Genomic DNA, 14,366 nt, shown 5'->3' on the forward strand with positions numbered 1-14,366 from the left:
CAAACTTTTCTCTTACAGCCATTACCCCATCTTCTTTGTCAAAAGAGTCACTCTTTGACCAAACAGCCCGCAGACACTTCCTCATAACCTCACCCACAGCTTCTACAAAAGCTGTTTCCCCTCAGTTCAGCAAAAAAGCCTATCTGAGTCCTTGTTCAGTCCATTGTCACCCTGTAGCTCGCTGTCTTCCTCGACCCCTAAAACAAATTTCACGGTTGCAACCTCACCCCTGTAAACGTTTAACTCTGTCCGTCAAAACTATGGCACCTCCTTCACACAAAAACCTTCAATCTTCTCTGTCCAACATGTCTCTGTATCCTGCATCTTCTAAAAAACGTCCTCCTCAGCCTTCTAAACCTCACCCTCCTGTCTCATCAGCCTCCAACTCGACTTTACCTCCAAAAGTTTTGCCATCTTCTAATTCTTCAAACAAGCTTCTTTCTCCTGTTTCAACGTTGTCGTCTCCCACAAGATTCTTCTCTTTAATCTCTAAAACGTCACCAACTCCTCGTGCCAAAATTTCACCCATCCCGCTCCTCAAAACCTCACCACCTCCCTCAGAAGGAACAAACTTCCGCCAGCCCAGACCACCTCGGCTTCGCTCCATCCCTCACACCACAGGTCCACTGTTTGAACACCAGCCTTTCATTGTTAGCTGGAACATCCCTGGTCTGGTGTGTAACAGATACAACATCTCGCTGGACACCTCGCCCTTTAAAGGAGTGGCCACACCTGCTAAGGTGAGGGGGCAAATATTTGAACATTTTCTGTTGGAAATGGAAGTCCACTATTTTATTTACATGAAATCTAAAGCTGTGAAACGCAAACTGAAAAATATATCACCTTCTGAATATCTGGTTTGCTATGTATGGAAAAAAAAAAGATTCTCAGTCTTCGGCATGATGTCGAGCTGCTCTTCCTAATGAAATCATTGTGTGATACCTATCTAAGTAAAATTCATAAGTTGATTGACTTTGTCCTGTTTCTGATTTAGGTTCCAGGCCAGTTCCTGTCTCTGTTCTACACAGATCGACTGGGTCTTTATCCACATATAGACCTCACGAGTAGAAAACAGTTCTATGGTGGCATTCCTCAGAGAGGTAACCTGAAAGCCAGCATGAACAAGGCCAGAGCAGATATTAACTACTACATCCCATCCAAGTGAGCTAATCTACAACTCAAAAAGTTCATCCTTTATTGTTTGGCACATTTGACACAGATTTTTAATCACTTGATCCTCCTGTTTTTCTTCCAGGACAAGCCGAGGCTTGGCTGTGATAGACTGGGAGGAATGGCGCCCCCTATGGGACAGAAATTGGGGCACTAAGAAAATCTACCAGACTTTATCTGTGGCACATGTTATGAAGACAAACCGCTCCCTCACAATGCAGCAGGCCACAGAAAAGGCCAAACAACAGTTCCAGGTCAGAATTGACTGTGAAGTCTTGTGAGACTGATTATTTTGCCCTGGACAGCTAATGAATGAAATATTGATAAATAGCTTTTCCTCTCTAGCTGGCAGCCAGAAGCTTGATGTCAGGGATGTTGGCAATGGGGAGAGCTATGAGACCCAACTATCTCTGGGGCTTCTACCTGTTTCCTAACTGCTATAACTATGGCTGGTTGCAGCCACACTACACAGGCAGGTGCTCCAAGGAGGTGAGGAGGCAGAATGATGAGCTGCTGTGGCTATGGGAGTCCAGCACTGCCCTCTACCCCTCTGTTTATCTGCAGGTTGGTTAAACAAAAATGCCATCTCAAATTTTATTTCCAGTTTTTATTCTCAGGCTGATTTTTCCGTGTTCTTGTTGTGTTTCAGGCTTCGTTGGCAGACAATCCCAGAGCTGCACTGATGGTGAGAAACCGTGTCCAGGAAGCTTTGAGAGTGTCCACCCTGCCAAGACGGAGTGGCACCGCGCCCGTGTTTGTTTACATGAGACCTGTTTTTGTTGATCAGAACAGACGCTTCCTCAGCCAGGTAAATAAATCCAAATTTAAATGCTGATTTGTTTAATACAAGCCTCATTCACAGATGAATTATGTAAATGGTACGTGGCATGAGTTTTGGACCCAGTGATGCAAGTGGATGTCATTCGGAGGCATTTATTAATAACAACCACTTACTAATCTTACTAAATAAATAAATAATTATATCCACCATCCAAACAGATTGCATCTTTTGAAACAACTCATTAGGGAGTGACCACACACTTGCCAAGATTAGATACATCTTGGGTTACTTCTTCATCTCAGCAGTGGGGTGTTTCCAGCCTTAGGTCCAGTTTAAAAGGAGTTTGGTTTCTTCAGTGTAACGACACCCTGCCCAGGTGGTAACCCTCACCTGGACGTGTAATCCTTATCCTCTCTTCTCACCTTGTACAGTGTGTTTTTTCATTCTCAAGTGTGTATAAAATGAACAGTAGGAAAGGCCATGCAGCATGCGTGTGCACAAGACTGGTGTTTGTCTCATTTGTGAATGCCTGTAGCTGTTTCCTTTCCCTTGTTTTTCCTTTATTTGTACAGAGGCATTAGTGAGCATGTTTAACCATTTGTGTCCAGGGGGACTTGGTCAGCACCATTGGGGAGAGTGCAGCAGTGGGAGCGTCTGGTGCTGTGTTGTGGGGGGCCAGCGCTGACTATGATGACCAGGTAACATCACACCGCAGACCTCCACTGCACTGCTGAAAGACATGGCAGTGCACTGATGGCAGGTAGTCACAAAGGGACAAAGGGTTCAATGAGATGACATAGGAGTCTGCTAATCTGAATATAGCTACTGATTGACTGTGGTGGTTGCTACTGTGGTGACATTAGTTAATCCACGATAAACTCGATGATAGTGATGTTTTAAATTCTGCTTAAAGACAGATATGACGGTGGCATCAGTCTTCTCATCTAACTATGGGCTTTTCTTTATCCATAAGTAGACATAGTTACATGATACTGTTGAATTACTTTTCTTGTTTCTTCTTCAACTCTCTTTCCTTTGATCCCCAGGCCTCTTGTGAATCCCTCTCATCCTACCTCTCCTCCACCCTCAACCCTTACGTCACTAATGTCACTGTGGCCGCTCAGCTCTGCAGCAACTTCCTGTGCCAGGGAAACGGCCGCTGTGTCCGCAAAAACTACAACTCCAATCACTACCTCCACCTAAACCCTGAGAATTTCAGGGTCATGTATATTCGGAAACGCTATCTAGTTCTAGGGAGACCTACCTTTGCAGACCTGAAGACTTTGAGCAGGAGATTTACCTGCCAATGCTACAAAGGACTGAGGTGCACTCCCAGGACATACAGTGAGCTTGTCAAGGCCCTGATATTTAGTGTGAAACAAGGGCTGCACAAAAAAGCCCATACTCTGAATAAAACTGTGCTGGATGATAGACAACAAGCTAGTATTACTAAGGATAATGTTAAAAAGAACTTGAAAGTTTAGCTTGTTACAGTTTTCAGGAAACACAACACTTAAACCAAACCATTCTGCAATCTAGGGCTGGACACTGAAATCCAGATGACCATGTTTGACCCATAGTTTGATTTGCATTGCCAGTGATTAAAATGAAGATACAGCAGGCTTGGCTCAGCTGGAGCGCACATAAGCAGATTGCCATCACAATGCAACCTCTATGCTCACGGGGCTACTGGTTGAAGGGCTCTTCTTCTTAATAGTCGTGCTATGGCCTCCCATCACTTAAATACACTGGAAGATTTAAAGTACTCAGGAAGCATCACCTCATCTATATCCTTCATGCTGTGACCACTGACAGAAGGTATCATGTTGCATAGTCTTGCCAAAGAACAGGGCTACCATCAGGGGTTTGCCAACAGTTGAGTATACCCTCATCTCAGATCAAACTTGGAGGAAACACTAATACAGACTGTACTTTATCAAACACACCATATTATTCACAGTAGGCATTTGCATATGATTTGACTGTATATGTAAATAAATGAAGAGAGACAGAGCACAACAGTGTTATTGTTCCTGTGTTCAACTTGCTCTTCACAGAAACAATTTTTACAGAGTAATAGGCTAACTGGGGATTTTCAATATTCCGTGTCGAAATGCAGTTCATAAACTGTGCTTTATTTGCTTAGTTCGTGAATTAATTTAGGCTAATGAGTTTAAAGTGATTTGGCAACATTCTCGTTCTATTTTAAATGGTGGTATATTGTTAGCAAATCAAGAGATGCAAAAAAAAAAAAAAAAAGTTGCTCACTCGGAGCACAACACAACACTGAACATTTTACATTACACAATTAAGCGTCCCAGTAAAACCATGACAGTGTGACAGTGAGCAGGTATTTGTGATATGGTGGCCCGGAGGCAAACATGTCTCTGAGTATAAAAAAAAAAGCTACAGCGCTGTTGTAGCCGCTAAGGCAAAACAGCTGACATCTTTACTATTTCCATTCGCTCATAGACTTTGCTGGCCGCGCATAGTTCCCTACATTGTTACTCTCAGCTTCAACCTGAACAGCGGCCTTATCAGATAAAGTGAAAACACCTGTGTGTTTTGGGCCACCCGATGGCAGAACTCAAGAAGCTAAAGTTTTATCACCCTGTCTAACTGTTTTGGCTAGCTAAGTTGTTAGCAAGCAGTTATCTACTTACCAGCAGATGTGGACCAGCATTAACACTCATGGAGATGTGTTCCTGTCCACCTGATGAAGGTAAGTCCAATGTTTATATTTACCCCCTTCGCTCCGTTTGGTCTCCACCAACTCCCGAGAAATAACTGTATTTAGCATGCAAGATGCCTGAGCAGCGAATTGCTAACTTGTCTTTGGCTATGATATTTAGCAGGTTGCTATTGCAGCTTGCTGCTGCTGGTGGAAACAGGCTGATAAAGAGCTGGGATATATAAATGTGCTTTACAACACAAACAGTGAGCTCAGCAAATGTAAGTCTAATATTTAAAATTCCTCTCACTCAATTTTGGTCTCAACCAACTCCTGACAGTTGCTAAATGTTTGAGAATCCAATAGCTAACTTTGTCTGCCGTTTGGTATTGAGAAAGTAGTGTGTGGTGTGATTTTATTGGAGCTTTTTTTTTAGCTGCCTGTTGCTACTGGAAACAGTCTGATAAGAGCTGGGATACAAATGTGTTAGTGACCTCTGTCACATTACACATAATGTTAGTCATTATGACTAAAACATAATTAATGTAGCTCGACCAGTTGGACTGGTCAGCCTACACCATACATTACAAGGTTATTTTTTTCAGCTGTTGAAATGGTGAAGTAATAATGATAAGTTATCAGCAACAAACAGTTGCATCTCACTTCTTGTTTCCATTTGTGTGAAACCATGTTTTCATGTTTGTGCTCAGCAGTCTTTATGGAGGAGTTAGTGTATGGTATTCCCATTGTGGTGTTGTTAACAGATACTGTGGGTCATCAGTGTATTCACTCAGGGTCCTCTGGGTGGTGAGAATGAGATGTGTCTGAGTATGCGTCTTTGCTTGTGTCACAGTGATCTCCTTGGTGGTATTTAGAAAAAGAGTACAGTTTGTCATATTGTTGATTTTGCATCCTGGCTTAATAATATATTGGTTGCTCATTGGTAAATATTCAGTCTTACTGAGTTATTATCATATGGTTGTCACCATTTGGTATGACAACATTTAAGCTTGTGCAAACTTTGCTTGTTGCAGACCAGATGGCTGCTATGATGCATATTTGTCTAAACTATGCAATCAACCAACAAACCAACCACCAACACACATTAATGCATGTTGCCATGACAATGCTCTACATATACAGTTTGAAAAAACTAAACAAGAACATTAACATTTCCCTACAAGTTCAGGACACAAACAGACATTTTTGTTGAACTTAACTGCTTCCTCCCTGTTGGTTTAATTTATCACAACAACATCTCAATAAGGAAACTGTAATGACACAAATAGCTGTGTGTGTGCCAGGAACTGGAATGTTTGCTCCTCTCAAGAAACTAACCTACTAGGTAAAAGCCAGCATTACCTGTTATATAATCTGTTGCTTATGTCTCTTGACTTTGTTTTTGAAATGGACTTTGCTGAGACTTGTTTCATGCCTTAGATAAGATACGAGTCTATAGACAAACACAAATGTACAAGAAACTACTGCCTACTGTTGACGACATCATGTCAGTGGTATGAGTCAGTCAGAAAATAGGTTGCAGGCCTTTCTTTGTTGGTAGCCTATGATGGTGAATGTTTCAACAGAGCTGGAATACCCAGGGCACCAAATAAAAAGAAGGGGGGGGGGATTGTTTTTCTTTCTTTCACAATTTCTCTCTAAAGACTTGCCAGCCTGCTCTGCGTCATTTTTCTTTACAGTTTTCCTTTACAACTGGAGTGGCCAAATAAAAAAGAGATCATAGCTTTAATGTGGACTCCTTGAAAAGAGCAAGTAATATTTGTGACACAGAGTTCAACAGATTTGCTCAGAACCCCACTGAATGGTGCCTGTCAACATTCAAGTAAAGAAATGAAGGAGTGCCAGTCATGTCACAAGAAATTTTTAGATTTAATTAAAATTGTAAGTTGTACAGTACATGCCATTGCAAGTCGGTCATCATTTTTTACTTTAATCTGCATTTTATTTCAACCTTTCACACCCTTTTCTGAAAGCAGTTTGGTCTCTTTTTTAAAATCAGTGACTAACACAACACAAAAGTAAAGTGTGATTAAATTACAGTTATTCAGCCATGGAAAATCTTAAAGATGTAAAAAGTCACACACTCATGTGGCTGTGATTCAGAAAATGACAGTGTTAAAGAACCTTAATATAGCTGCCAAGTAGAACAAAAAACAAGTCACCACTTGTGATTTAGACATGATTTGAAATATGTTCTGACACCTCTCAGATATAATATTTGTGCCAGATATCTTTCTAAATATGCATAGACAAAATTCAGTTTGATTCCTTGATAGAAATCCCTAATGAATAAGAAAAAAATATTTTAAGAATCCAACGAGAATGATTCTAATAAATTTCAATGATGTACAACAATTTTCACTGTCACTCCTTGGTCTATGAGGGCATACAAAAAATGATCAGAATTTAGAGTTGTATTTAGAAGAAACTGTTTCCTAATTTTATAGAAATGATTAAAGGGCAGCTTCATAAATGACAGGATTGATTCCAGCACTGACTTAAAATACCACTGTGGGACTAAAACAGCTACAGCTGCTGGTAAATTCATCAGCTCACTCAGAGTTTGATTTCAGAAACCAACTCCAAAAGACAGTCTATTCACCTTACAATGTGACCTGTATAAAGTTTACAAGTTTGCTAAGATATACCACCATTTGTTTAGTCACAGTGCAAGGTACTTAGATTGGTTTGCTCAGAAGGCATAAGACCACTATAAAGCCAAACCACTGGAGTTTAAAAAAACTTTTTACTAGAAACTGTTCCCTCTGAACCTGTAAGTCTGTACAATATTTACTTCAAGTTTGATCAGTGGGTTTAAATTAAATGGCTGCTTGACTGAAACGTCCATCAGTTAGAGATAAACTTGCTCAGTAAGTGCTTTTAGAAATAATTTGACACGACTAAGCTTGGGAGTTTTAAGTAAGTTTTCAAAGGACATAGTAATCTGTAAATTAATCGACTTTTTCATAATATTGTATTTCTCTTTTTTTAATTTGTATTGATATTGGTTATTTAATGCTCTTTTCACTGGAGACAAGAAAAAATACCCATAATTTTGCTGCGGAAGTAGTATAATTACTGATAGTGTAAGGGACTCAGCCTCACTGACTGAGAACCTGTCATTGGTGCTGATGGTAGAAATTATGTTTATCAGGAGAGCTGTGCTCCAAATGTTCAGATGGGTTTCAGATGTTTCATACAGTACATTGACAGCAGAACTGTGGCCCCCACCCACAACTGTAGCACTTTCAGCTGAAAAGAGACCTGTGGGTAGCTTTGTTTCTGTGATAACAGCTGAGGCTGAAGGCACTACAGCAAAGTAACGTTTGGTTCATGAAAGATTCACAGTAAAATCTCCCTCGGCTCCTCGTACCCATTCAGCTACAGCTTTTCCCTTGCTACATATATTACTGGGTTTACCGCTACTCTAATAATTGTCATGCGTTACTCTGGGATCATATGAACAAGCTGGGTGACAATTGGGAGTATGTTCCAAAATGTAACATTAACAATTTAAAAAATAAAATGAGATCAACATTTAAAAACTGACTATTTGCATGAAGGAATATGGAGCAAGTGGATACTGTCCTCTTAACTTACATTTTCCTTGTTTTGAAAATACTGATGTTTGAATTTTAGGTGGATATATGTGTTTTGGGGAAGAAACCCTAAATCATAAACCTGAAACAAAACCTTCCAGTAGTTTTTTTTTTTTTTTCTTTTTTAATTTTTATATCTACCTTTTTGTTTAGCATGCAGATATGGGCTACAGTTAAAGCATGCCAATGAATATGTAAGTGACATAATCGCTCTGACCCAAACTAAACCTGTCACAATCATGTAGTGTATGAGAAGGCAGGTCTGTCACTGCAGTGTCTAAAAAAAAAAAAAATGGAATATTCAGACGTCCAAAGTGATGAAGACTTGTAAAACTGGTTAATATTACAACTGCATCCTACAACAGAGATAAAAATGGCAGTAGGTTAACTGAATTCAAACAGGTTAGGCAAACAAACCATGTCCTACATTGTGTTTTATCTCCATTTATGGACCCAGAAATATCAGGCATTGCAGAAGTGACAACAGAAAAATGTCTCATCTGCATACTGGTGACAAGTGTCCAGATTCCAGAGTGAACTGAATCTCAACTTTCTGCAAGTATTAACTGCACAAAATCTCAACTCATCTCAACATTTGTTGTCATGGTAACATCTCCTGTCTGAACCAAAGTAATTATCTTAGATAGCCTACTTTGATATGTGGGCAAATGCAAACCATGGTTTGAGTTGACTGCCCAACCTGGTCCTACATGACCATTTAACCTTGTAAACCTTTTCAAACTGAATCTGTTGACAAACACAAACTTTCTCTTCTCACTAAATCAGTTTGGGTAATAAATACTGCCCAGGCCTGTACGCCCTGTTCTTTCTTTTTAGGAATGAATAATGCCTCCTTGTTTATCATTAGTAACATGTGGGTGAGACTTTGCCCAAAACCTCAAAAAGAAACATTAAAGTAGTTTTTTCTTTGACTCCAGCTGTCCATTGACCTCTCCATTCTCCCCACTCACATCTGCATCTTTGTTCCACTTGATCCTCAGCAGGACATTAGACAGCATGTCCTGATACAGACTGAGACAGACCCAGCCAGGCAGGTAGAGGAGGGTGATGAGTCCCATGAAGTTGTGAGGATAGTGGGAATAGTCCCATGAGCAGGCGTCAAACTGCCTTAGGACCAGACCCCAGGAGAACTCCCAGGCGTAGATGAAGCAGATGTAGAGCGGGAGGCGCTGCCACGTCCCCCAACCTCTGCTGAAATGCAGGTGAAGGTAGAGCTTTTCCACCACGAAGCTGCAGCTACCGTACATCAGGAAAGACCACAGGGACGTGTGGCCACTGAGGGTCCGGTCCGACTTCTCAACCAGGTTGAACATAGAGGTGAAAAGCACCTCGTCCAGAAAGCCGTGCATCCCGAAGAACAAGAACCGCACAAAGCCGGGGAGACCCTGAGGACCTGTCCGGTCCTGACCGCTGTCCTCCGGGCCGGGTTTACGTAGGAGGTCAATGGGGCAGCATGGGTGATACTGCAGCCTTGACAGCCCTCGGTGAAACACCTGGGCGAAGTAGATAGCCAGGATGTAGTGCACAGCCAGCTGCGTCCCTGATACTACCCTCACCTGCTCGGTCAAAGTGTTGATGTTCCCGATCAGGATCTGCAGCCCGATGTAGACAGACGGATAGAAAACAAGATGAAACACCACAGGCCGACCTCGGAAACACCTCTTCTGTGAGTAGATCTTCTCAAGCGCAAAGTGGGTTAGCGAATGCATGATACAAAGATATGGAGATGAAAACCCCACCAGTTTAGGGTCCCGATGATTGAAAACCCCCTGTAACGATGACAACAGGACATCCAGTGTCACACCATGCATCCCGTAGAAGTAAAGCCGCATCCATCGTGGCAGCTCCCGCAGCGATTCCGCCGCGTCCCCGATCTCTCCAGACGATTCTTCTTGTTGGGGTGTTCGCGCCGTTTTTAGGCCACCGACGTGCTCTCCTGAACGGCTGCGAGCACCGTCTCGACACCGACTGGCCATGATCAGTCACTCTGTCTGGAGGGATTCAGTGGTCCTCTTCCTGCACATTGTTTTCTCTACTGTTCCGCTGCGGCCGCGCACTGAAGAGAGCTGCGGCTGCAAGCATCTCTAGCAACTGTTCAGAATGACTGCTGCTTTCACGTGCTCCTTGGAAAAACCTATTTTTGTGAACACCGCTTAAGTGCTTAAAGATGCCCCTGGAGTTTCCCTGTAATCAAACAAAAGTTCAGTTCACAAATAGTACTGAAACGTTTCGTAGCCTACGTATCCAAGAGGGTTAACAGACTCTTTCATGAATTTCATTCCACATTTGCGAAGCTCAGGTTTAAAGTGTGGGCCTGCATTGTTTACCTACGTGTTTAGCTGTTAGTCGTCTTCTTTCCTGTCTTTTGTAAGTAGCTACATTGTCACGTTTGATGTTGCCTTCACAAACTGCCTATCTCCAGAAAAGTCTGAAACCTATGGCACTCCTGTGTTCGTGCACGTGTGTTGTCTTGCATGGGCAAAAACTCCGCAGAGTAGGCCTACCTTTTTTCTTTTTTTATTAACTGATGTTAATTAATCAAAATAAAATTATGATAAAAACATAGGCTATTTTATCAAATAACTGCTTGTCACCTCTTCTTCATCTCCACTTGGATATTATAAGAGTTGATTTTAAAACCATACTGATAATAGTTGTAAATATGTTAGATTCAACTGTATTTACAGTAAATGAAGCAATAGTTCGGCTGTGTCTGTTAATCAGTTAAGTCCCGTCTGTGATGTACAATACAATGATACTGAAACAAATCAGAATTGGTCTTTCATGCAGTTGCTGCTCTGGGTCGTCATTTGCATCATTATAAGTGTTTCCAAATGTCCAGTTGCACCTGAAGGGATCATAATTGAGAAACTGGTGGAGGCGGTGTGGCTGTGTAGTTGTGGTGGAGACGGGACGTTCCTGCTCTGACGCGGTTATTAACGGAGCTCACGTCCCCCGGCGACGTCCCGACGGTGTTTAATCAGGAGTCATTAATGATGATCACAGCAGATCATCCCGCTGTAATGATAGCTCCATATCGGTCCACACTAAACTCATTTGTTAAACCATCAAATTTAATCAGAAGTCGCCTCAATAATCATCATCGTCATCAATCATCATAGCTTTATCAAAAAATAAGAAAATAAAAACACTTGTTACGTGTGAGTAAGGTGATATATAGATGGATTAAAGTGAAATATTTGATAAATGCAGAAATGAAAATTCAGTCATTTGATGGATGCATTCTGATCTTAATGCTGCCCTGTCATGGTAGCCTATTTCGGACTGCTTCCTCTTGTGGTTTCCTGCAACACTTTGCACACTCTGTGTTCACGTAATACAATGTAATCAGAAAAAAATTCTCCATCTTAGACCATGTTTCAATTAGATTAGTATTCAGTTACCATCTAGTACATTACCCATTATAGTTGAGTATGTGTAACAAGTGAAGTGATTTGATTCCAGATAATGTCTACTTTAGAAAAATAAAACAAAACCCAGTCCTCTGATGACGATTAATAAAGTGGATAGTGACATTAAATGAACTATGATTTGATAAACTCAACATCTGTAGAGATTACAGATAAGAATGTGGTTCGCAAACAGTGCAAAGAACAGAAGAACGTTTCAAATTCAGCTGTGACTTTTATGCAGATGTACAGAAATTCTCTACGCACTGACATGGCCTGGTACAAGAACTTTGATTACATTTAAAGGCACATTTTCTGACTGAGCGATGTAGGGCATTGCTTGTTTAAGATTTGTGCATGATTACCCAACTTCTGGCTCTAGAGTAATGTCTAAACAGACATTAATCCTTACCCTAACCCCTTCGCAGCCTGCAGCCATATACAGTATGTACAGGTTAGAAGACATGCAGTAGGCTGAGATGGCCACAAGGGGGGGCTGCTCAATAGTGTGACCAGAATAGAGAGTGATACTGTAGCTAAGGCTCATTTTCCCAAAGGGGAACTGAGTGCATTTTCATCACAGGCTGTGAAGAGAGCCAAGACAAGTGTGTGCGTGTGTGAGACATGGTGCAGTCTGGTGTCACCCATCTCTTCTTGAGATGTGTTTTTATTGGTTTAGCGCTGACTATGTTTCTGGCTGTGGGAGAAGAGTATGTCTCAGTGTGTTCCAAAAGCATGCATTAGTGCTTAGACAGTGAGGCAGATTTTGTGTTTAGGTGCCCACGAAGAGAATATGAATTTCTGCATGTTTGTTTCACTCTGTTGAACAGTCTTGCGGAGTTTCACCGTGTGTATATTTACAAGTCTTTGTTCACTCTTTGTGAGTAATATGAGTGACAGCATGTCTCTTTAGGCTGCAGTCCTGTGTTCCCAATTCGCGTGCGCGTGTGTGTGCGTGTGTGTGTGTGTGTGTGTCAAACGTGCGCATATGTGTTTGTGTGTGCACTCATAGGAAATGGAGATATCAGTGGTCCTTCTGGGCCACAGAGATAAGTGTGTCTCTGCATGGTTTAAACCCATCAGAATCATTTTGGCAGAGAATGAACTCCTGCCTGAACCCACTCTGTGGTGATCCAGAACCTGCACAGCCGACTCAGAAACAAGAAAGCATTTTCAAACAGTTTGGGTCAAATACAGCATTATATATTCCAGTTGTCAAGATATGACCCTCTGTCTCACACACATGCACACCTCCACCTCTACTATTGCTAAAGCACATCCTCTCAACCTCCTTTTTAAGAGCATTACTACAGGTAATTGCAGTCATTATTCTTTATGTGTAGCATGTATACAATGGCCTTTGAACATCAATAATTCATTACCCCATTTTTTGTGAGACGTAATGCAATTAGTGTAAATAAATGGGATTATCACTGATATAAACAGAACGTGTAGAACATCTAAACCTCCCTGAGTATCAAATATAGATCTTATTATCAGAGGTAAAAAAGTAGAAATTTATCATTTCTGGCTATGAGGAGACACAGTTAGCTGTGCTTTAAATTCAGCATCAGTCATCAGTTAGATGGAGCAGTACTGAATGAGAGGGAAGAGTGAGCCCTATGTGGTTCATTCTTGCTTTTGACTTATGTCATTTAAGAAAGTCTCTTCTTACTGATGTTTTCTGTTTGATTCTGTTGTATTGTGTTAAGAATACAGAAAAAAGGGGACAGATGGAAATAGGCCCTGATTAAAAGAGCACTTGTGTATTATACTGTGTAATTATTACAGCACTGAATTTTAGGCTAAGCTGATTTTAAGTTAGTTTTGCACAAGCCCACAGGCATATTAAACCATTTTACTGCAAGCTGTAAGAATGGCATTTTTTTTTAATTCTATGACACGCTGGCACAGATTTAATAGATAATTTCAGGGTATTTTAAATATTATTCTGTGCAGTTAAGCTTCACTCTGCACACAGTCTGAGTCAGACACAAGGATGGAAGAGGTCAGTGCTGTCTCATATTGTATTCCTTTGTATTACTATGTGCTATCAATTATATTTCCTTTCATCTATAGTTTCACTGAGAAAGTCGGAGTAAAATGAGAAAAATAGATACTACATTTGTAATACAGATAAAACATCTTTGTCCAGAGCTGTATATTGTGTCATGATGTTGCAAAATTATTTTGCAACTCCTGATACAAACTAATTCTGTCCTCATGTCTTATTACTACTCTTTTATTCAGATGGCTCCCAGACTTGATGTTGCACAATGGCTTGGTCATAATGGAGGCTGCAAAATGTTGGAATGTTCAAGATGCTACTTCACTGAATAGCACCTGCACCTTCTTCGATCTAAAGTCTGTCCTTCAGTGAAACCTCTTATTTTCAGTGCGTTTGAGTCTTGGTATTCATCAGATAAAACGCCATATACCTTCAGTTCATGTTCCACAGATAGCTGGTCTGTTCTCTTCGTCTCCCTCTGTATGTTTTATGCATTTTAATGTGCTGTGGTGGATTCTAGCCAGCAAACTGCTGGATATTAGGGAGTGAGTATGGTGCAGAAAATGTAAGACACTATAATTTGTGGTATTTGTTAAATCGGGCCATAAAATTATATCATCTCATTTACACTTAGTAAAAGAGTTAAAACTGCTTTTTCAGAAATCCACATTCTTTTCCCCCTAAA

At 41.0% G+C, this 14,366-nt stretch overlaps 2 protein-coding genes across 2 annotated transcripts; one reads left to right on the top strand and one right to left on the bottom strand.

Annotated features, from left to right (window-relative positions):
• Positions 1-305: 305 nt before the first annotated feature.
• LOC111224583 (hyaluronidase PH-20-like) lies at positions 306-3,454 on the top strand. The gene is made up of 7 exons (XM_022749127.1): positions 306-740; positions 995-1,161; positions 1,256-1,424; positions 1,516-1,734; positions 1,820-1,978; positions 2,560-2,649; positions 2,998-3,454. The coding sequence occupies exons 1-7, from the start codon at positions 306-308 to the stop codon at positions 3,433-3,435; spliced, it is 1,677 nt and encodes a 558-aa protein (XP_022604848.1). The 3' UTR covers positions 3,436-3,454.
• Positions 3,455-6,493: 3,039 nt separating this feature from the next.
• On the bottom strand, positions 6,494-10,389 carry tmem229a (transmembrane protein 229A). Its single transcript, XM_022749798.1, has one exon. It carries the CDS (start codon positions 10,237-10,239, stop codon positions 9,154-9,156), a length of 1,086 nt encoding a protein of 361 aa, XP_022605519.1. The 5' UTR covers positions 10,240-10,389; the 3' UTR covers positions 6,494-9,153.
• Between the last annotated feature and the right edge of the window lie 3,977 nt (positions 10,390-14,366).

This window comes from Seriola dumerili, unplaced genomic scaffold (assembly GCF_002260705.1).
Source record: "Seriola dumerili isolate Sdu_G_001 unplaced genomic scaffold, Sdu_1.0 BDQW01000138.1, whole genome shotgun sequence".
NCBI lineage: Eukaryota > Metazoa > Chordata > Actinopteri > Carangiformes > Carangidae > Seriola > Seriola dumerili.

Coding starts and splice junctions, on each gene's coding strand:
- tmem229a (XM_022749798.1), bottom strand. CDS start 10,239: ATGGCCAGTCGGTGTCGAGACGGTGCTCGCAGCCGTTCAGGAGAGCAC.
- LOC111224583 (XM_022749127.1), top strand. CDS start 306: ATGTCTCTGTATCCTGCATCTTCTAAAAAACGTCCTCCTCAGCCTTCT. Junction 1,162..1,255: donor AACTACTACATCCCATCCAA/GTGAGCTAATCT, acceptor TTTTTCTTCCAG/GACAAGCCGAGGCTTGGCTG. Junction 1,425..1,515: donor AGGCCAAACAACAGTTCCAG/GTCAGAATTGAC, acceptor TTTCCTCTCTAG/CTGGCAGCCAGAAGCTTGAT.